Here is a 22,229-nt window from a genome sequence, read left to right as displayed (position 1 = left end):
CATGGGATTTGGCCCAAATTCTCGAGAACGGCATGTATGATTCACTGGAACACTCGGAGAGGTGGTGCGGGACTGGGAGAGGGGTTCTCACCGGCGAGGGCGGGTCGGCGGCCACTGACCTCGTCGGAGTTCACGTTCGGACCGAGTCAAGGCTCGAATCCGGGTGCGAGCTGGTGCGTGCGTGCGCGCGGTGCCGGGGCATGTCTATTCGAGGCTCGCGCGGGGTGCTGCCGTGCTGTAGAGGCTCCGCCACGGCGGAGCCATGGCGCACGCGGCGGCGGAGCGCCGGTGCACGCCGTGCCAATAACTGGAGTGACCTACGGGCTAAGTATCCTAGCGCAAGAGAGAGAGGAGGTCGGGGAGTGCTCACCGAGGGTTGGGATCGAAGGAAGGACCGGCGCAGAAGTTTCGACGGCGAGATCCGGCGGCGGCGCTCGGAGCTGCTCGCGGCCGAGGTTGTTGCAGGATGGCTCCGGGCTTCTGATCCCCATGAGTGAGTTCTGAGTCACGCTGCGAAACCTGGGAGGTTGTCAGCGTGGCTGGGGAAGCACCGGCGGCGAAGAAATTCCACGGCGGCGTAGCTTACCGGCGGCGGGTTCGGTTTGAAATCCCGGGTGAAGCGCGGTGCAGAGGGCTGAGGAGATGACCGGGGATGTCCCTGGCACTCAGGCGGAGCTCCAGTGGTGGTTCTCGGTGGCCGTGGAGCAGCAGAGCGGCGAGGGCACGGCGACGCGGAGCCCTGCTCTGCTCTGAGCTTGGAGGGCAGTGGCGGCTAGGTTTGGGACGGCGCTGATGGGAGGATGGTGGGCGCAGGGGTTCCGCGGTGCGGTTTATAGAGGGGGCCCGAGATCTCGGGCGGGCGTGCCCCGGAAGGAAAGGCCGGCGAGAAATCCGGCCGAATTCCGTTGCGCGGCTGTTGCGCGAGCGGAGGGCGCGGGGAAGACGGGCCTGACCCGTGGGGTCGGCTTGTCAGCGAGGGAAAGGGGCGGGGTCGGGCGAGCGCGCGACTGCAGTCGCCGACAGGTGGGGCCGGGAAGTGAGGAGCGGGCGTGGGAGCGGGGTGCGTGCCGTGTGCGTCACTGGGCCAGGCGAGCTGAGGGAAAACGCGGTTGGGCCCGGGAGGGAAGGAAAGAGCGGGGAAGCGCGACGCGCAGCGCGGCGCTGAGCGCGCGAGTGGGCTGCGGGACGCTGCTGGGCCGCGCGGGTTGAGGGGAGAAGGCCGAGCGGGCCGCGTGTGGGGAAGGGAGAGAGTGGGCCGGGTTGGTTTGGTGCTGGACTGGGTTTGGGTTTTTCTTTTCTTCCATTTTCCTTTTTCAAACTCTACTCAAACCTAATTGAATTCAAATTAATTAAAATTTGAATTCAACACCAGCACTCAAACAAATAAAAGAGATGCTCCAGCATGAATGCAACAACACAAATTAAACTTAGACCAATTTTAATTACTTGTGGAACAAAATTAGATTAAATGCAAGTCTAAACACAATAAACCTTAGAATTTTAAATAAAGCAATTTAAATTTATTATTAAATGCTGGAATTTAAATTAGGGTGTTACATTAAATCTCGGATATGAGCCCTACATTGAGTCGAGGACTCGAACCTAGGTAGATAGGTTCAACCTTACCAGCTGAGCTATTCTGAGTTCGGAAATATCTTTTCTTGGTAAGGGAACATTTTTTTATTATATATGGAACAATTTCTCTTTCCAACCAGAACAATATTTCATTTTGGAGGAAATTTACTTCGAATCGGATCAACTTTTAACATGACAAAGAAAATGTTCAGACAAGAAAAATTTCCCATTAGAATCAAAGAAAATCCAATACCAAAATTTCTCAATAAAAACTGTCCGCCACTTAGTAGCTAGCAGTACCTCTCCAAACACGTCTTAGTTACACTAAAAACTCATGGCTTTCTCAAAAGGAAATCCTAAAGAGGACTAACAACCACCGGCCATTTGAACAAAAAAAATACTCAAGAAAATATTTTAAATTACTCTATTGTTGCAGCCGATAAAGTGACCACAGGATATTCAACACTTTCACATGGAACAAGTTCCAAACTAATCCTTTCAAGTATGTCTAATGCTCACATAATTCCCTAAACCAGATTTTGTCAATTTACCCCCACAAACTATGTCAATAGGTCCAATTTACACTTTAGTAAGATTTATCTTTTCTATTTCTCCATGTATAATTTTTTAATTGAAATTTTATTGGGTGACAGTGAAATCATAGCATTTTTAAAATATTGATGAATTATACATTCAGTTTTCTTTTAAAAACTGGGTGTGACAAAACACGAAATAGACCTAGATGCTCAGAACATGCACAAAAAATAAAATCTATGAATACACGACCACAACTCTATTCCCCATGAGAACATCCTAGAAATGGAGTCGACAGATCTTGATAAAGTCATCATTAAGGTCCAATTTTAGTCTTTTAATCCATGTTCGTAATCTATCCAATAAAGTCCAAAGCTAACTATATTGAGGGTAGAGGGATGATAACATGAATTTCTATGACATATACTACAATGAAAATATTTGTAGGAATACCCAAGCTTTTTCTCAAATGCAGATGAAAAGTGTTACAAATCCAGAAGATTTAGGATAATCTCATCCATTAGATCTAGTTAATCCTAGCCATTAGTTTAAGCTAATAACCACTTAGAACAACTCCAACAGCTTATGTAACTTCTAGGCAAATATAGAGTGGAACAAGGACTGTGTAAAAATATAAAGCTTCCTAAAGGGTAGGATAAACCAAAAGACTAGCTATTCTTGATTCTCCATATTCAAAAGTGGGGCCACATCAGTTCGTATTCCCTTTTTTCCGATCGATCGCATCGCAGCGCTGCTTGACCGCCGCCGCTCCGCATCCTCTCACAACCTAGACTCGGCCAGCGCCGGAGCCGCCTTCTCCATCGGTGCATCTGGCTAGCAGCACGAAGTGCCCGGCCATTGATTGGGGCTGATCGCTGATCGTGCATGCTTGGAGCGACCTGGACACCGCCATCGCCGGAGCTGCGTGCTTGGTCCGCCGGCTTCTGGACTTGCTGTGTCTGTCGCTGATCGTGTCAGGTAACTATATCACCATATATGCTGCACCATGTCTCAATTGTTTTGAATAGAATGATGATGGCTTTTCTCGGGGCAACAGGGTTCAGGAGAGGGAGCTGAGGGTCCTGTACATTGTTGGTATTTCTTAGCGTCGCCACTAGGAGGGGTTAGTTCCTAGCAACGCCGCCATGGAAATGCCATGTTGGTATGTCTTAACGTTTACAGAAAGATCCGCAAGTGCACGAATATACCGTTGTAGCATTTCACCCGGAAGTATTCAGTGTATCGTTATTTATATTTTTCCAAGGGATGGCTAGGTTGTGTAAAGATATTTACTAGTTCCATAACCATGACATTATGAAGTAAGGTGCAGACTACTGACTATATAGGGGTAAGTGATAAATAAAAGATAAACAGGGGTAATGTGACACACACAGAACAGCCAACTCTCATGAATAAAGAATAAACAAGCACACCTAAGGTTAGAGGGAGCATAGGCACAGATCCTAGTATACTATTCAGATTAGTAGATAAGTTACATTAGCCACATGCTTAGAGCTGCAGGTGTCGGAAAATTAGGGACATCGGGGAGAATGACCCGCACTGGAGAACATCCATTCCCGTTTCATCTTTGCATGAACTCCTACACGATACCCGAACGCCGGGGAGTACGCTAACTGAGAAGCAGTTTCCCGGCAGACCGACAGGGCTGTCACCACCAGTGGTCTACTCCAGTCACACCGTGGAGCACCATCATATCCGAAGGATCCTGCATACTCGGGCACCATGCCCGCATATGAGATCACTACCCTAGCACCCCGGGTCCCCCACCCTTCGGATGGACAGGTAAGATGCTAAGGTAAGCCTGAAAGCACAACGAACCGATATCCTTACCCAGATCATCTGGTCTAAGCAAGCAACTAGTATAACTTGATAAAGCACAAATCAAGGCTAAGCAAGCTACGAACATATCAAGATAACCAAGAATGAACTCAATAGGAATAGCATAACGAAAGTCGGAATATAAAGCCATACTAGAGGCCGAGGATTGCTCGCCGACCCCGAGGACGACTGGATTCGCTAAGGAGATGAAGTACTAGCCTAGCTCCACTACCCTAAGGAGTACAAGTCAAAAGAGAGTGTGAGAGAGGCCTTCAAATGGTGTGTGTGGTGAGAGTGGTGGGAGGCCCCTTTTATAGCTCCTTGAGGTCGGTTCCCGCCAAGATAAACATGGAAACGTTCATAACTGCCTTCAGGAGGATCAGAGTGATCTTTCCGCCAAAGTGCACCTGGACTAGCGTCAGTCTAGGTTCGGCCGGCCCCACTTTGGCGGCTCTAGCCACCGCCTTTCTCTGGTACACTGCCTGGTAGGTCCTGATGTTAGATGGTCGGTGCCGGGGCTTCGTTGGTCGGTTTGGTCTGGTTTGTGGGCCTCCTTTGCATGTGTTACGCAGGACGTGATCTTCTGCGACTTTGTCTGCGTATTCATTATGTTTTCTTCTTATTCCAGACTTGTGCTCCTGAAATCATAGATCTTCGAAAACTACTATGGAGCTAGGTTAGTGATACAAATATGTGAGTAAGAGGTATAGTTTTCCTTCTTTTATGAGTATAGTTGACTGTCATATTTTGCACTTAACACCCGTCAACATACGTGGAGTCTGATGATGAATTCAATCAGTTTGTGGTGAATGAAGTGGTTGATCCCTCATCTTCGGATGATGAGGATGATCAATTTGTTGGTGCCGCGCAAATGATCATTGAGGATTTGGTAAATAATCCGGGTCAAATTGGATCGGTTGTGGGACATGATGTACTGGATCGTGAAAGACTTTTATACCATCATCTTCTTTTCAAAGACTATTTCTCAGATAATCCTACATTCAAAGCAAAGACTTTTAGGTGGAGATTCGCATGTTCTACATAAATTTTATCTAATTATCATGCCACGTCTATTATAGTATTGCTAATTTTTTAATTGTGTCGTGACATAAGTTTCGAATGAGGCGGCCTTTATTTCTTCGCATAATGAAGCCTGTCGAGGAACATGATGAATATTTCGTGCAGAAGAGGAATACAGCTGGTGTGCAAGGACTATCTTGTCTGCAGAAGGTCGTTGCGGCTTTTCATATGTTCTCTTACGGAGTTCCGGCTGATGCTTTGGACGAGTACATTCGTATTGGTGAGACTACCGCTCTAGAAGCTTTGAGAAACTTTGTGGTAGCTGTCGTTGAGGTTTTTGGACCCCGAGTACTTGAGGATGCCTGATGAACAGGATACCGCTAGGTTACTTGCAATTGGAGCGAGCAGAGGCTTTCCTGGTATGCTTGGGTCCATAGATTGTATGCATTGGAGTTGGAAAAATTGTCCTACTGCATGTCATGCGATGCACAGGGGATATAAAAAAGAGCCTACAACTATACTGGAAGCAGTTTCATGAACCGACTGAACTGAACAGACAGATTGACTGACTGGATTGAACTAAAAGTAGACAAAGCTAGATATTGAAACACCTTTCCCGAATCTTTCTCTTACGATCTTCATAATACTGCTGGTCATCGAAGGTCATTGTGCTCAAATCCAAAGCAATAATTTTTTCCTCTTTTATCTCCCTCTTAAACTCAAACTTTACCCTTTCCAATTTGATCCTTTCTTCCTGTAGAGCAAAAGCTCTGTTGCACCTTTCTTCTTTCTTCAACTCTTTCTCAAGATCAGCTTCTTTCTTCTTTGCCATTAGGTAGTCCACTGCTTCGATGGTTCTACCCTGGCGTAGCTTTTGTTTTTCCTTCTTCTTTCCATCCGGTCTTCCTGCTGGTTGAGCATCGGAACCACCACCAACAGGAGCAGCAGGTTCCACTGAAAGAGGACTTGAATTGGCTGTTGTCTTCTGTTTCTTGTTACTCATTTTTTTGGCACATCCAATTTCCTTTCGCCTCTCTATCCGCTTGGGTTGATCCTTCAGGATGTTCCAGCAATGCATCAAGGTAAACTTCTTATTCTTCTTGTCTTCGGCCTTGTACAGTGAACATGCATTTCCAATTTGTACAATTGAAAACCAAATTAACATGAAAAAGCTAAATAGGGACAAATGATGACACCTCTGAAATAATGTGTTTACCTAGTCATCAACTCTGGAACCACTATGGTTCCTGTCCTCTATCCTAGTCAGACACCCACAAAACAGATTCACATCATGTTGTATAGTGGACCAACGATTTATTAGAGAAACTTCGGTACGAGATGACTCGAACGATTTGTTTGCATGGAAATATTAATGTATTCTTCTCCAATAGGTGCCCTGTGATTGATCAACTCCACTTATAGCATCCATGCCCACATTTAGCCAAGCTAAAACAAGAAGTATATCCTCCTTAGAACTGAAATTTTTGGTTCTACCCTGAGAACTCTTGGCTGTTGCAGGAGCTTGATTGAGGAGTGGATCATCTTGAGATTCTTGGATACCATTCAGTACGAGATCAGTGTAAGACCTTGAACCCATACCACCTGGGATAGAAAAAAATATTATCATCAAGTTGCTACAAGTTGGAGATCAGAAACAAGCACTCCAATTATCTTCAAGTTGCTACAAGTAAGAGTAACAATGTGATAATCAGTTTGAAACTAGGTGAAAAACTGAACCAGCAGCTTCTTATGGCTGAAATTGTTAGAAAATATATGATCTGAGCATAAATAGCAGGAGCAATTGTCTAGCCTCAACTCTGATTCTGAATAGTACCAATGTACTTTTGTGGGGGCTGGAGCCTCCTGGGCATTCAATAATTGGCAAATAAGAAGAATCTACTAAATTCAATGTTCCTGCTCTATATTGGAAATAGCATATATATTACCTATTGTCGTGGTGTGGTAAACCACAGCCGGGTGGCGGAATGCACCCGCCTAAGCCCAGAGGGAGAGTACTCGGGGGTTAGTTAGGACTAGTTCGATCTCGCTGGAAGAACACGATGAACACAGCAGGTTTAGAGTGGTTCGGGCCGCCGGAGCGTAATAGCCTACGTCCACTGTGTGTTGTATTGCGTGTATTCCATTCGACTCGAGAGAGTCTGAGAGAGCTTGTGTGTCTAGTGCTCAGTCCAGGGTGAATCTGTCTATCTGTAGCGAACGCCTCCCTTTTATATCTCAAGGGAGGCGCGTACATGGCCGTTGGGTCCCCGACAAGTGGGCCCAATCGAGATAGTATAAAATATCATACTGTTCATACATTATGGCGTTACAGGCGAAGGAGATCTCACTCCTGGATTTCCTTGCCTGCCCGCGGAAATCTTCCGACCAGCATACCCATGCGCTGTCTTGTCGAAACGGCGCCAGGCGTAGCTTGCGGCGTCGCCTGCAGCGTAGCTGAACGGGCCGTGTAGCTTGCGGCGTAGGCGGCATGATGAAAAAGTGTCGTGCCGTCGTATCCAATTAATGTGGCAGACGGGCTCTGCGCGGATGCGGCGCAGGCGGCTGCACTGTGTACCTCGGTAATATGCGGTCTACAGTAAGGCTTGACAAATGCTGCACCGCATGCCGCGGCGGCAGAGTACGCCTCAACCACCCGCATTGAATGCGGTGGGTGGGCGAGTCTTCCAGCGGAAGACCCGCGCCCGCAGCCACTTCTGCGGGACACGTGGTGGCTCCGGACCCCCCGGCGGTATGTTGGTTCTACGCGCGTGGGAGGTCCGGACGGGCGCGAGAGGTCCCGGACCCCTATGGGGGTCCGAGCCCTCGACTGTTGGCTCGGAGCTCCCCTTCCTCAGGGACACGTGGCGTCACCGGACTCGTCCCAGAGCGGGGAGCGGGTCCAGAGCCATTGGCCTGGTGCGGTAGGTGCCTGACCCGTGAAGCCCGACTGCTCCGCCCCTTATGGCGTAGTTACAGATGACTACGCGAGTCCTGCCTTGCTGCAGTAAGAGTGGGTATCCCTGATATATATTACCTATCATTCAACCTTTTCAGTGCAGTCACTAGTTTTCATCTGAAGCAAGCTCTATGTATTTTGTTTCCCTTCACTCAACAATAAAACTGAAGATGTTGTAACAAGACAACTGAAATTAGTAGAAACTTTCAGAGCTTCCAGTCAATATTGTAGTTCTTAAATGAACTAATTTCAGAGCTTCTACCTACTTGCACAGACATGCCCAATTCATAAGCCCGACATGAATTTAATTGACCCCAAGTTGCTATCAATTGGATGAAGCAGCGTGTATTCTGCACAATCATAGATCACACTGACTCACTGAATGCGACCACACATCTATGACATGAAGCAATAACACAACAACATAGCACACATCTATGCTACTTATTCAGTGGTCGAATTACCAGTGCGTGCCTCCTCCGCGTCCTCTTCCTCATGACCGAACAAATCATCTGCCAACCGGACTTGGTTGCTTGTGGGAGGAACCACTCGATGGCGCATCAATCCGACACCAGAGGGATCAAATTCTCCATTGGAGTGATAGGCCTCCAGATTGAACCTTCCCTCCGCGTTCTGACCAAATGGAACAGCAGCTGAGGGAGGATTCCATATCCCCGCCCGACCATCCGTCGTCGCCAGGCACAGCGGCCTGTACATGAGGACGGAGGGGATCCTCGACGGCGGGGGATCCTCGATGGCGGGCGGAGGCGCGGCTTCCTGGGCGGCTCGAGAGAATGCCGGGGCACTGATGAGGCTTGGCGTGGCCCTTTTCTGGACGCGGGCAAAGTGCGGCATTGAAGATTGGCGCGCGGGAGAGAGGTGCGAAAATGAGCGCGGGAGGGCGACGGGCGCGCGGGAACCAGACGAGCGTGCGAGGGAGGGCGACGGCTGCGCTCGAAAGCGAGGATGGCGAACGGCGGCGCATCGGCAAAGAAGGCTCCCGGCTTTCACGGGATGCAGAAGAGGAAAGCGATGCCACCACTTTAGCTCCTCTGTTGGAAAGCAATTTTAGTGCCCTTTCTTTTTTTACCTATCCAACCTGATTTACAAAACTTGTTGGAGTTGCTCTTAGCTGTTCCTATTTTACACCAACGGATATGTCCGTTGCCGAAGCGTCGCGGTTGTCCATGGCGTCGGATTGCCTTCTCCGAACGGACGCATCCATACATCGCGACGGTTCCCCCTTATAAATCTTGAGTATCAGATCAATGAAGACCCTCCTGGAACATTTGTTTATTAACAAAAAGTTCACCACTCCATCCCCTTTCTAGGTGCACTGTAGCAGACTAATCCATGTTGCGAACTGGCCCTTGAAATTGCCCCCATTTCTAGGGGGATCGAGCCGTCCATGCTGCAGAGTGCAGACCGTCCCAGGAAATCGACTAGTGGACCATAAGGTGGAAATCGGTTCCCAGGACCTAGTTTCACTGTAAGAAAAATAGTCTTCCGTCTATGTAGATTAGTAACGGTAATAATTTGGTCTAATACTAAAGCTTGCACGATGCCAATTTAGTACCAGATCTAAATTTGAAAGCCATAAAGCCAGTATTTTATTACCGGTTGGTGTGATCCGGTACTAAAATGGTTTTAGTACCGGTCAATAACACCACCGGTACTAAAGGGTGACATTTAGTACCGGGAGATGTTATGACACGAAACTAAATAGTACTCCACAGATTACTTTAAAAGGAAAGCATCTCAATTGCAAATGTGTTGTGTAGGTGAGATGATAAGGAAGGTTTGAGCGAGGCATGAGGTCATGAGTTCAAATCGCACGGACCATGCATGTGCATATTATGCATGAAATTCGAGTGGGAGGGTGGGGACCTCTGGGAGTTCATATAATTGGCTTTTAACCGAACAACCAACGAACAACTGGTCGAGCGCCCGGTGCGCATAGTAAAGGTCAATTCTCTAGATGTGTTTTGAACTTTTTTCAAATGACTTCTAATATAGAAGGGCTCTATACCAATTTTTGCGGTGCGAATTTTTTGATAGAAAAACTCTAAGGGAAGCCCTCAGAGCATAAAAATGTGTGGCACCCAAGATTTGAACCCTGGATGGGAGCACTCCAACCAGTGGCTTTTGCCACTGCGCCGTGAACTCCTTCGCTTTTGTAGTGCGAATTGAGTGTGACTTAGCAGGTAAGATTCCTTATGGTGAACCAGCCCATTTGGATTTGAGTCCTCGACTCGATATGGATTCTCGTATTTTTCTGAATTTATTTTAGGTTTTAACCATCACTATTCTTTTAATGGTAGGCAATACACTAACAAGTTGTGCCGATGGTGATTTCGTGATTCTCGAGTGTAGTTTATCGGCTCATTCTATCGAATATGCTTATAGCATAGAGTTGCGTGTTTATATTTATTGTGGTGAGTATGCCCGCGAATTTATAAGAGTATGTGACTGTACTTTCAAAAAATGTTTATAGCACGAGCAAGTATTATGAAAGACTGCAAGAAGGCTAAATCTTAAGTGGAAGAGAGATGAGGAGAGACAGAAGCGGGCGTTTCGCTTACCTTTGTTTGTGGGCCCGGATAGACTGGACAGCTGACATGCAGCTAGCAGCGGCCGCAGAAGAGGGCGGATGGCCGCGCTTGCAGCAGGCTGGCGGGCTGCCTTATTAACCTTGCTCTTGTGCTGAATGAGATCTAAATTGTTTAGTTCGCAAGTTTTTTTATTTGAGATAGTTTAGGATCATAGTTCCTTGGGAATGTTCCATCCCAAATGAGAAGTCTTGACATATAAACACATTGGTTATGCACATTTATTTCTGTCGCATCACGGATTCAGGGCTGCGCCTTGCCGTCGGGGACGTTGGACGCCGGAAGCTCCACAGCCATCGCCGGTGACCGACGCCGTTCACGCCACCCGCGGCTGAAAACCTCCTCGATCTCCTCCAGGGGCCGGGCCTGCGTCTCGGGGCACAGGAAGTAGAAGAACGTGGCGGCCAGCACGGCCAGCCCCGCGAACAGGAAGAAGGCGCCGCCGATGGTCACCGCCTTGTACAGCGACACGAACGTCATGGACACGCCGGCGTTCATGACGCGGTTGATGGCCACGTCCACGCTGGCGCCCTGCGCGCGCAGCCGGAGCGGGTACACCTCCGAGCTGTACGCCCAGGTGATGGGACCCACGCCGACGGAGAAGGACGCTATGAAGGTGAACACCGTCGCGATGGACAGCACCACCGCCCACGCCGGCGAGTGGTGCGGCGCCGAGCGCTCGACGACGGTGAGGCCGAAGCCGAGGCATGCCAGCGAGGCGACGATCCCCGCGAGGCTGGAGAGGTAGAGCGGCCTCCGGCCGATGCGGTCCACGAGCAGGATGGCCGTCAGGATGAACACCGTCTTGGTCACGCCGACGCCGATGGTGGCCACGAGGATCTCGCTGCGCGTGGCGATGCCGGCCGCCTTGAAGATTCGCGGGCTGTAGAGCACCACGGCCTCGATGCCCGTGAGGTGCTGGAAGAAGTGGACGCCGAAGGCCGCGACGAGGATACGCCGGACGGGCGGCGTCGGGTGCAAGAACATCTCCCTCCAGACGCCCTTGCCGACACTGCTCGGTTGGTGGGGCGCGCCCGCGGCGGCGTCATCTGCTATCCCCGCCGCGACCTTGATCTCCGTGAGGCGCACGTCGGCCTCGTCGGCGGTGTCGCACACCCGCCGGAGCACGGCGAGGGCCTGCTCGACGCGGCCCTGCATGACGAGCCACCGCGGCGACTCCGGCATCGCGACGACGCCGACCGCGAGCACGGCGCTGGGCAGCGCGCCGAGGCCCAGCATGGCGCGCCAGCCGTAGACCAGCGGCAGCTTGGCGAGCAGGTAGTTGGCCACGTACCCGACGAGGATGCCGAAGCTGATGCAGATCTCGGGCAGCGACGTGACGGAGCCGCGGATCTCGGCGGACGAGATCTCGGCCGCGTAGACGGGCGCGATCATGAGCGCGTAGCCGACGCCGACGCCCGCGACGCAGCGGCCGGCCAGGAGCGTCGCGAAGTTGGGCGCGACGCCCATGAGCGCGGAGCCGGCGAGGAAGATGGTGGCCGCGAGGGAGATGGTGAGGCGGCGGCCGATCCAGTCGGAGACGCGGCCGGCGGTGAGGGAGCCGACGACGGCGCAGACGTTGAGGATGCCGGCGAGGATCTGCACCTGCGTGTCGTTCGTCTTGAGGTCCTCCTTGATGAAGAGCATCGCGCCACTCATCACGCCCGTGTCTGCAAATGCGTGTTAACGCACGCACGTGTTTCAGTAATAATAACTTGCACGTGCATTACTGTATGCTGATCGATATAACTGATTGCTGAATTAAGTTTGTGATATATAGTTAATTACCGTATCCCATGAGGATGGAGATGATGGAGCCCATAATGGAGCACGCCACGGCATACTTGTTCTTCCCCGCATGGCCGCCCCGTTGCTTCTCTTCTCCCATGGCTGCTCCTCCTCGCGATCTCTTTTGTGTAAGTAACACTACCAACAGCCGCTGCAGCTCGATCTCGCCGCGAGTCAAGCGGCAGGAACTCCCGGTCCTCTTATAGCCGTCGTCACTCCTTGAGGTTGCCTGCAGGCAGCATGTCGTAACCGAATGGTTACAACCACGGAGCACCGATCGATATGGGGGGCATGACTAGCTGATTGCGCACTATGGCGTTCCTTCCTTTATTTCCTCGATCACTTGGATCGGTGGAGTGGTAGGCACGGCCACACCGCAATCAGTACGGAACGAAGACAAAGTTTAACTCGTTCTCTGGAACAGCATCACCTCCTTGAACAACTTAATTAGGATCTTGGTGCGTTGCACTATTTCTTGGGCATTATAATTAGTACTATGTATTATCCGGAGCAAGGGAAAAACTAGAAGCTGCCTAGATTTGCTGACATGCATGTGTGTGTAAGCTGATCGAAATGGGAAACTGGGCCCACATGCCATTGACAACCCATGTCACATCCGAGATTAGGATTATATCGGACACTATTACTACTCAGAGGCCTGCTGGGAGAGGTTAGTGAGTATCAATTTGCATTATCCAGATGGATATATTTCCTTAATAATTAGCTCAAATTCTAATTACGCCCCGGCCTTGACAGAGCATGCATCATTGAGACACTTGTCACATCGACTAAAGAGAGCGAGGTAGATGAAAATATCTCCTACTTGACCAATGACAAAGAATCAGGTCCAACAATATAATTGAGTAGTAGCTAGAGTAGCATACTATACCGAATTCTTCTCTCAATGCAGGAAACAGTGACAACCATGCACTCGAAAAAATCCATGTATGGCAGTTACGCACTTTGGCAGTGCCCCCAAGCTGCCACCGAGCGTGCTACAACTGACAACTCACGCATGCAGCGGTTTCATTTTGTCCGTTTCTTTGCATTGGCAGGGATCGGAGTAGATCGATTGAGTGCTTATCCTCCACGCTGGGTTCGAAGTCAGAGACGACGACAGCTCAGTTTCCTTTCATGCATCCAGTTCATTGCTCTTTTTTTTCCACTATTTTTCAATTTTTAATATTGTTCATCGTTCTTTTTAATATTTTTCAATTGAGATAGCTAGTCATCTAGTCCAACCATGCAAGCACTATAGCATATAAGCCTTACCTATATGTAACTCCTTTTGGTGGCGTACGTGTTTGCATCTATACATGGTCTCGATCAGGCCGTGAGCAACTTGTACTTGTTGAGTTTGTTCTGTGGGGGTCGGCTGGCCTGGGTGCCGACACATACATGGATACTTTGTGCATTCTTTCTAATTCTTTCTTTAGCTTTTTTCTTCTGACCTGTTTTCTAGTTACTTCTCAAGAGATCGAAAAACTGTGTGCAGGAGAGAAAAGAGAGAGATGGCCAAGTGGACGTCTCTGTTGGGGTACGAAATCTTATTTGAATTGGAAGATCACGATGCATACGAGTCGTCGGGTTGGATCGTGACCTCACGAGCGACATCCTCGTGGATCATCACCTCTACGATCTTTGCCGCTGTCTGCTCGCCGTCCACTTCTGCCTTCCGCGGGGATTCGTCTTTGTCCATTCCTCGCGCGTGCACGCGTGCAGACCTAGGTTTGGCGTCCTGGACCGCGCATCGATCGCATGCTCACCTTAGCTTGCTCGCCACCACCGGGCGTATGGATGCCATGTACTATGCATGGGGGTAAATCGTTGAAGACAACGCCTTCCAACAGAGTATATCATGGCCACGGATAAAAAAACAGAGGCTTCATTCACCATAAAAATACAAGTGAAATCGGGTGATCAGCGGACTGCGAAGGCATCTCGCGAGGAAGTCAAGGAGTCACTGAGGCGTGCAGCTGAGCAAATGGTGGAGGAGTTGTCGATTGATTCCTCTCTATTAGGCCTACTCTATGTAAATATGCAACTGGACTTTGTTGGCACTTGTGACTTTTTTTATCCCAAAGTAGGCCATTGTTTTATTCATCCAACTGGGCAGAGATGTCACGCCCAACAATACGGATTACAAAGTCTGGAAGAGGATCATGCCAAATACTTGGATGATCCAGATCCCTTTCAACACGAGCTAGCTTCTGAGCACATGTGTTACTTATGACTTAACAGGTCTTTTAGCATAACAATTTTTGGAGGCCCCTGATTTTAAAGGTCTGATGTGGTCGCACCATCCGCACTGCTCCAGGGTTGGCCCTGATCATAGCTTCCACTGGAGTATGTCATCAGTTCACTGGTGAGAGTTGTGAAAGTGATGGACTCCATTCATCCAGTTCATTTCTTTCTAATACCCCGTTTGGATCATCTTCAACTACAAATTATGAGAATCGGGATGGTGGGCAGGTTGGACATTGGAGTGGATGCTAGAATTTTTAGAATCAGCTGGGTGGTTGGATTCTTATAATAAGCACTGAAATCCTCCAGGTTTGGATACTTATTTCTAATTTTTAGCTAGATTGTATAATTTGCTTTAGAGCATATCCAACAGTCTCTCTTTTTCCAATAAAACATCAATATTGGGAAAAGATATTCTCCAGCAGTTCTCCAATATCTCTCCCTTTTTTAAAAGAAATATTAGGATGTTCTAATAATTCACCTCTAACTCCCCTCAAATAAAGTGAGAACTTTTGCTCTCCTAATATATTAATTGTATTTGGGATGGGATTATCAGGAAACTGTAATTAGAAGATGTGTATCCTTTTTGTCAGCCCTGCTTCCCCACAAGGTCCCCTCCCCCCGCCTCCGAACACACAGCAAAATAAAAAAAAAGGTACTAGCGGAATTCCACCCTTCGCCATTTTTCGACCTTTTCTCTAGCTACTAGATCGAAGAAAGAGAGACCGACGAATAGGAGGTGCGACTAAGAATTAACAGTGAGACCCCTTTCGACCTTTGCTCTTCTATTAACAATCGATCACCTAATCATATATATGATTCCGTGATTTCCTAAATGACTTTCGATCTCATGCGCAATGATGAGCGAATAATTGACATGAAAATTATATAGATCAAGACGCAGGATACCATAAAGAATGAAGAACGAACAGTCATGGTTCGAGTCGACGCACCTGCTGCTAGGCTGCTAATAACTAACAACCATGTATTAGCACCGCCGCCGGCACGGCCGTGTCGCCCATTCTGATGGGAACGCAGCAGCCAACTTTCCGGCCACCACCACCGCGGAGAGGAAGATGAACCGCCTCCAGAAAAAAAATCCCAGAATTGGACGCACGAAGGAGAGGGGCCGGGTCTCGATTGTTCTGTCCGATGGAGTGTCAATTCCTTCGGCTCTCGCTCGCTTATCATCCCTTTGTAGCGCGCGCGCGCTTAGGCCGGGCAACAACCTGCCTCTGTCAGTGATGGTTATCGAGTGTTGTGATCCCTGGCGATTCGATCCTATCCATTCCAAGCTTTCATTGCTTACTTCGATCCTATCCATAGTCTATCCCGGTGCCGCGCGCGCGGCAGACCCGCTCGCCAATGACTTCCTTGCATGCTCCTCTACATGGTAGATATGCATGGGAATGACGCCTTGCATCTTGGTGCCGCGTGTATAAGGTTTTTTGTGGTTTATAATTAACTAATCTCGATCAGATCGGTGCCCTGCGTGGGCCTAACCATATTTGCTTAACATCCATTCGGCCAATCTAAAATTAGCAAAATCTAAAATATTATTTATTTAGTTTTACTCGATTGATGGGGGGAGGGCTCTCGGGATAAGAATCTGTGTAGAGATATCAACCCCAAAGTTTCCTGTGTTGCATGTCTTGATACGATGAACACATGCATATCAATTTCAAAATGGAAAAACAAATAGTTCTTCGACCGTACATCCAAATTAGAATTCGATTATATCATTACATTAGTTTTATAGTTTGAGTGTATACACCATGCAAACACGTCGTGTAATTGAAGGGTGAATAAGTAGGTGACAATTTATCCAAATGGAGCAAACAAAAAACCGGGCCCCTGTGCCACCCCGCTCGAGCAACTCGAGTGGCGACCCAATCCCTAGCTACCACCCCCCATCCTCCTCCTCTCCTCCTTGCTGTTGCTGAAGGGAGCTGCCAAAAGTCCGTGCGGCTCCCTAGGAGGGCAGCGGCGGGGACTTCCCGAGCCATGCACACAAGATCTAGCGGGGACCGTGCATGGCGGAGGAGGCGGCGAGGAGCACAGGTGGTCAACGACGACCGCGACCCGGTGATGGGCTGGCCTTCCGGCATCGGCGCCTAGCGCATTGTGAATGAGGTGGTGGCGCGCAAGGCAAGTAGGTGGCCTGCGTGTTGAGGGTGCTCATCGGTGCAGACGGCTGGTGGCTGCAGGGTCCTTGGTGCTAGATCCAGCGCAGCAACTGGCGGATCCAGCGTCCAAGCGGCTAGGGCACGCGAGCCGACCGGCAATGGCGCGGTCTCCATGGTGGCCGCGCGCAGGCGTGGAGGATGCGGCACGAACCCGCACGTAAGAGGAGGTGTGGTGTGCGAGGTCGGCTGAGACTTGGTTCCGGCGCTACGACTGCGGGTCAGCAGCATTGGCGGCATGGCCGCACACGGGGGAGCTTGCCACTGGAGGATCTGGCCGCAGCGTGGCTGCTGCAGACGAGGAGGTGGTGCACACGCTTGGCGAGGCACCGCAGCGGGTGGACTCCCTGCTTAGCTTGGTCGGCAGTTGTGCAAGCTCAGGCGAAAGCCATGCCAGCTCTGCCGACAAGGCGACGGCGATGCCCTCAGACGTTGTTTCCCACATTAGAGGTGTTGTTATGGTGTCTTTTCACTCTGACCAACTGCGGGGCGCGTTGGCTACACCGTGGCGGTGTGGTCGGTGGTAGCTTGCTTCTATAATTGCTAGCGATGCCATGGTGGCTCCTGGCGGATTCTCGTGCTGCTGGTTGTTGAGCTTGGCTGGGAGCAATGGCCACGTCAGGAGAGTTCATGTCGTCGGACCAATCCGACCGAGCAAAGTTTTTCTGATGAGGCTCGTGTCGATATCCCAATCCGACAACGTGGTGGTAGCCCAACACCGAGCTGTGGCGTTGGCTGTGGTGGCTCGTATCGATGTCCCAATCTGGCCGGGCAGAGTTCGCAGAGGCTCAGGTCAATGTCCCAATCCGACTGGGTGGAGATTTTTTCATTATGGCTCATGTCGACATCATAATCCGTCCAGTCAAAGTTGAGTGTGTTCGATTGATGTCCCAATCCAACCAGTGTTGTTCCATTGTAGGGTTGTAGTTGTAGGTGTTGTAGCTGTAGTTATTTAGTTTCGGGCCTAGTTTATTTATAAAAAGGGTGAAAGGATTTTGGTGATGCCTAGAGGGGGTGAATAGGCAAACCTGCAAAAGTTAAAAAATTCTTCGCACAAGTTAACCCTATCGGAACTTACGACCCTGTGAACGAAGTTCCAACAACACAAATGAATTTGAACGAGATTCAAAAACTAAGATGAAATCAAAAAATCTGTTTGAATCAAATTACCAATGTGTTTTAGCCAACCCTGCAAGTGATCTCGTGAACTAGAACAACTCGAGAGAGTAGATCGGGACAAGTTAAGCTTTAGGTCAACAAGAACAATATGAAAGCAATAATAACAAATTGACACAAGATTTATCCCAAAGTTTACTCCCACTAAGGAAGCTACGTCTCTATTGAGGGGTTCACAAAGAGCCGGGTTGCACTATAACCCTTTTTCCTCACCCAATCAACCACTTAGGAAGATTGAGGTACTGACTAGCAATTGTCCATAAAGGATGGAGTAATACAAACTTCCCGGGGCGCTCACACACGAGAGGGCGCTCCACGAGCGACGTCGAACCATCTAGAAGCAATCTTCAAGTGTAGCAAACGCAAATCAAAGGATGGAGATGCTTTTAGTGCCTTGAGATGAATGTGGCTGCTCACACAAGTAAAAAGGCTCAAGCTCACACTCGAATCTTGCTCACACCAAAACCCTAGCTCGTTCAAATCAAGGGTTAGCTCTTGGAAGGGTTGGGGAGAAGTTTTGAAAGCTTGAGAGGTGTTTCTGTCCTTGGAGGTCAGCAGCAAATGAAAGGGGGGTTGAGGGAGTATATATACCTGAACCCCAAAAACTAGCCGTTACTGGGCAGATTATGTGTTTATCGGAACTTTTGACATGGGGTCGGAACTTCCGACAAGATAGAGAAAAATTGCCCGAGAACCCTTTGCCGGAAAATACACAGAACTTTCGAGGGGGGTCGGAACTTCTGACCCCATGTCGGAACATCCGACCCATTGAAGACCTGCCGGTCGAGAGCATTTTGTCAGACGAGATGTGGAAGTTCCGAGGGAGGTCGGAACTTTTGACACTAGGTCGGAACTTCCAACCCCTACAGAAATTGCAGGGTGAAGAGCTGAGGTAGTGCAAAGTGACTCTCATGGATTTGTTAGCATTTCTAAGGCACTTTGGCATCTCCACACTATCTTTTCGCATCCCTCTTAATAGTACGGTGATTCCTATACTCAATTTTCAAAATAGAAAATTGTAAACAATCTTCATTGAAGCTCATACACTATCTCTTTAGCGAATATTGCGTTGTTAATTGCTCTTTCTAATTTTAATGATTTTTTATCCTGCTCATAGCTCAATAAAACACATTAGCTCCTTCATTGTGCATGTCATTATCATCAAAACCCACTTAGGAGGCCAAATGCACTTACAAAGGGTCAATTCTCTTCTACTTATTAATGACGACCTTCCTCTTAGGACGCCAGATTTTGACGGCCTCAGCTTCTTGCTCAAGTTGTTCCGTATGCCTAAGATGTTTTACTTTTCTTTTTTGTGATATGGTCAAACCCCTAGGACACCATTGGGGATTAGCGTCAGGAATGTACTCGCGGTGGTACGAAGGCTCGGCGGTTTTTTTTTTGAATCAGTTATGTTTTGTTGATCCCTCTTCTAGAAAATTTAGCCTCTCGTGTACCGGGACCCTGTTTTATGGCCGATCACGAGGATCGTATTCTTCAAATCACCTTTCGCATAGCCTTTCTCCTTACTAGGATTGTTAGTCAATCCAATCATGGATGGACCGACGCTGCCCATTGTGGTCACGGGAATTTACACAGTGATTGTTGCATTCCGGGCAATCTCGGACCGAAGGCAACTTTAATCCTTCATTTATAAAACAGTGAGCAAAGAAAGGATAACGCCAATGATCTTCATGTTTAGCTCTCTTGCGCCTCTGCTCCCTTTCCTATTGCCTATTGCCTCTGGTACTTCATGAGTAGCATTTCTAATGTCACCCGTGGGAGATGCCCCCTGCTATATCCTTGCCCATATCGGCCACCAGTACGGGCATGATGCTTAGCCTTCCTGACATCATCAACTGAGACCTGGGACTTCGGGTCAACTGATCCAACTTCTTTCACCCTTGATGATGTTTGTACCTTAGCCTTCCCATTTCCAAAGTCCAAAATGTTGATCGATGCACCTGGGAAGGGGTGCGCATCAATCTTCATCGGCTTCTTGTTATATTCAATTTGGATCCTGCCTTGCTCAATAGCTCAATAACTGATTGGATTTACTGACAGAACACAATGAACTCATTTGTACTTTGAGATGTGGAGTTGTGCTACTTGCAGTTGTCAACTCCTCAGCTGATGGGATGCTATGGTTCGGAGAAAGTTGGATTTGTTTTTCCATTAGCAAGAAGTCAAATATCTGATCGGCTTTGTTGATACAAAACTGTATTTTTCTGTGTTGGCCTGCACCCACGAGCTCGACACAGGTTTCTTGTTCCTAGTCCACTTTGCCAGCCTGATATCCGCCTCATCTTCGGAATCAGAGCCCCAAGGATACCCTACGGTAGTAGATGGTAGGCATGGGGTCGCCGGGATCAGGAACATAATGGTGCAAGCAACACAAGTTTTAGATTGGTTCGGGCAGTGAGTTGGGTACACATAATACCGTACGTCCTGTTTAGTGGTTTGTATTGACTGAGATGGGTTAATCCTTTGGAGGAGGTCTCTGTCTGTCCTTATACATATATAGTTTGGGGAACAAGGTTACATAAAACTCTAGGTCGGTATTAGTCTAAGAGTATTTTCCGGGTACTACTTGAGTAGTTTCCTTCTATACCGACTAGTTCTACTCGCATACAAGTACATATATGGGACATGCCCCGTCCCTTATCATGTACAGACCTTGCCGTTAAATAGTTAGTGATAATTCATTCTCTTACCACACCATTCAAATCAGCTCCTGTTTTCATAGAACGCAACATGTAAGGCACTCACTATCTGGTCCACATGACCCTGCTACTCAGAAATTACTTATATGTTTCTGCCTTTGCCGGCTCCGTACAATCGAAACACGTTGAACGCCGACATGGCCGAGACAACGACCATGCCCACGACAGCAACGAGGGCACAGACGATGGCGCCGGCGGCCTGCATGCTAAACCTCTTGTAAAGGTCGGCCGTCTTCATCCACCCGAACTGCGGCTGGCCGACCTTGCTTACCATCGACGACACCAGTGCTGCCGCCAGTGCCGAGAGCGTGGCGTAGGCTATCACCTGATGAATCAGTTCGAGATGAAATATTATTCGGTGTGTCGTTTGTGTGTGAGGGCAAATAAACGACAGCGAAATATGGATCGCCGGTGTGCGTGCCTGATCGCAGAATAGGAAGGCGCAGGCCATTGGCCGGCTGACGAGCGCCCTGCCTCTGACCGTGCTCACCAGGCACCTCGCTCCCTGGAGGAGGTTGTAGGACGCCGCTATACCGTTTGTGTTCACCAGGACCCTACATCCAGATTCAAAGATCAACACCGGTCTGCGATTTTTTTTTTCATCGCTAAACAAAGGAGATGTGTACATACGCATTACTCCTATTCATCAGAGGTAGTGCGCTTACACGAGCGATGGCATGTCCGTGTACCGGGCCACCTTCACGAACAATCCCAGGAACTCCTGGGTCTCCCTGTTCACCGCGAGCAGCACGGCCGCGACCAGCGCGAGGACGCACACCGCGAACCTCAGGGCCGCCTCGGCGGCGCACAGTCTCCTCTCCGTGCGTGGCGACACGCGCAGGCCTGCCCCAGCCCCGCCATTGCCATGGCGGCGCTGACGGGGGACGACGACGATGCCACCGCCATCGTCGGAGGCTTGGCTGATGATCTCGATGTCGTCGTCGCCCCCTTGTTCCTGTCGCTCCATCCTTGATACTCCCAGAATTGAGTCTGAGATGCTGAGATCAATGGATGATGGTTTCCTGAGAATATAAGGGAGGAGGAATTCAGTGGGTACATCAAACAACGTACGGGAGCAGAAATTCTTGCAACGTGCGCACGTCAGACAAGACATCAAGAAGGCTGCGCCTTGGAATATGTAAGATATAGGCCAAAGTTGTCTACTACTTGATCGAGTTTGTATAATGATGTGAAAAAAACAATCAAAGCTATTATTGCAGTCGGCGTTCTCAGCCATATCTTGATCATGTATGTTATCTATCTATCTATCTATCTATCTATCTATCTATCTATCTATCTATCTATCTATCTATCTAGGCACCATATCTTATGGAAACCAATACCCTTGTGCAAACTTTAGAAACTCCAACAGAGGCTACTGGATCCCCATCCGAGGGCACCGATCCGAGCTGGGCACTTTTTCATTTAGGCGCCCGCCTCATCCCCCCACCTGGCTTGCTCCTTTCACAAAAAAGCCCCCTGACCCCTCCGTTCCGTCTGGGCGAGGAAGCGCCGTTCCGCTTCCGTTTCCTCGGCAGGAGGCGAGCGAATCGCCCCGGCCTAGGTCTTCCACCGGCGGACT

The 22,229-nt window shown here is 49.2% G+C and overlaps 3 protein-coding genes across 6 annotated transcripts; all 3 read right to left on the bottom strand.

The window, feature by feature from the left end:
- Positions 1 to 5,390: 5,390 nt before the first annotated feature.
- LOC120687706 lies at positions 5,391 to 8,861 on the bottom strand. 3 transcript variants are annotated; one of them, XR_005680813.1, is made up of 3 exons: positions 8,389 to 8,859; positions 6,185 to 6,570; positions 5,946 to 6,079 (listed from the first exon to the last, which is right to left on the bottom strand). XR_005680813.1 is itself a non-coding variant. In XM_039969730.1 (2 exons), the coding sequence occupies exon 2, from the start codon at positions 6,131 to 6,133 to the stop codon at positions 5,564 to 5,566; it is 570 nt and encodes a 189-aa protein (XP_039825664.1). In that variant the 5' UTR covers positions 6,134 to 6,570; positions 8,471 to 8,861; the 3' UTR covers positions 5,391 to 5,563. The 3 variants fall into 3 exon arrangements, 2 of the variants coding, with proteins under 2 accessions (XP_039825664.1, XP_039825663.1); XM_039969730.1 differs by having other exon boundaries at positions 5,391 to 6,570; positions 8,471 to 8,861; XM_039969729.1 differs by lacking the exon at positions 5,946 to 6,079 and having other exon boundaries at positions 6,148 to 6,570.
- A 1,771-nt stretch (positions 8,862 to 10,632) lies between these two features.
- Positions 10,633 to 15,755, bottom strand: LOC120692832 (probable polyol transporter 6). Of its 2 annotated transcripts, XM_039976227.1 has the most exons (3): positions 15,519 to 15,755; positions 12,322 to 12,550; positions 10,633 to 12,203 (listed from the first exon to the last, which is right to left on the bottom strand). In XM_039976227.1, exons 2-3 carry the CDS (start codon positions 12,419 to 12,421, stop codon positions 10,777 to 10,779), a joined length of 1,527 nt encoding a protein of 508 aa, XP_039832161.1. In that variant the 5' UTR covers positions 12,422 to 12,550; positions 15,519 to 15,755; the 3' UTR covers positions 10,633 to 10,776. The 2 variants fall into 2 exon arrangements, with proteins under 2 accessions (XP_039832161.1, XP_039832162.1); XM_039976228.1 differs by lacking the exon at positions 15,519 to 15,755 and having other exon boundaries at positions 12,322 to 13,050.
- A 4,974-nt stretch (positions 15,756 to 20,729) lies between these two features.
- LOC120689008 (CASP-like protein 2U2) lies at positions 20,730 to 21,614 on the bottom strand. The gene is made up of 3 exons (XM_039971362.1): positions 21,313 to 21,614; positions 21,069 to 21,201; positions 20,730 to 20,972 (listed from the first exon to the last, which is right to left on the bottom strand). The coding sequence occupies exons 1-3, from the start codon at positions 21,612 to 21,614 to the stop codon at positions 20,730 to 20,732; spliced, it is 678 nt and encodes a 225-aa protein (XP_039827296.1).
- Between the last annotated feature and the right edge of the window lie 615 nt (positions 21,615 to 22,229).

The sequence above is a fragment of the Panicum virgatum genome, chromosome 9N (assembly GCF_016808335.1).
Source record: "Panicum virgatum strain AP13 chromosome 9N, P.virgatum_v5, whole genome shotgun sequence".
In the NCBI taxonomy this organism is placed as follows: domain Eukaryota; kingdom Viridiplantae; phylum Streptophyta; class Magnoliopsida; order Poales; family Poaceae; genus Panicum; species Panicum virgatum.
This window is presented reverse-complemented; position numbering and strand designations above follow the sequence as displayed.

What these genes read in the sequence shown, in the direction of transcription:
- LOC120687706 (XM_039969729.1), bottom strand. Translation starts at nt 8,779, where the DNA reads ATGCCGCACTTTGCCCGCGTCCAGAAAAGGGCCACGCCAAGCCTCATC. An exon ending in CGCGGAGGAGGCACGCACTG is followed by an intron (nt 6,571 to 8,388) that starts GTAATTCGACCA and finishes TTTCTATCCCAG; the next exon opens with GTGGTATGGGTTCAAGGTCT.
- LOC120692832 (XM_039976227.1), bottom strand. Translation starts at nt 12,421, where the DNA reads ATGGGAGAAGAGAAGCAACGGGGCGGCCATGCGGGGAAGAACAAGTAT. An exon ending in CTCCATCCTCATGGGATACG is followed by an intron (nt 12,204 to 12,321) that starts GTAATTAACTAT and finishes ACGCATTTGCAG; the next exon opens with ACACGGGCGTGATGAGTGGC.
- LOC120689008 (XM_039971362.1), bottom strand. Translation starts at nt 21,614, where the DNA reads ATGGAGCGACAGGAACAAGGGGGCGACGACGACATCGAGATCATCAGC. An exon ending in ACGGACATGCCATCGCTCGT is followed by an intron (nt 21,202 to 21,312) that starts GTAAGCGCACTA and finishes ATCTGGATGTAG; the next exon opens with GGTCCTGGTGAACACAAACG. An exon ending in CCTTCCTATTCTGCGATCAG is followed by an intron (nt 20,973 to 21,068) that starts GCACGCACACCG and finishes CTGATTCATCAG; the next exon opens with GTGATAGCCTACGCCACGCT.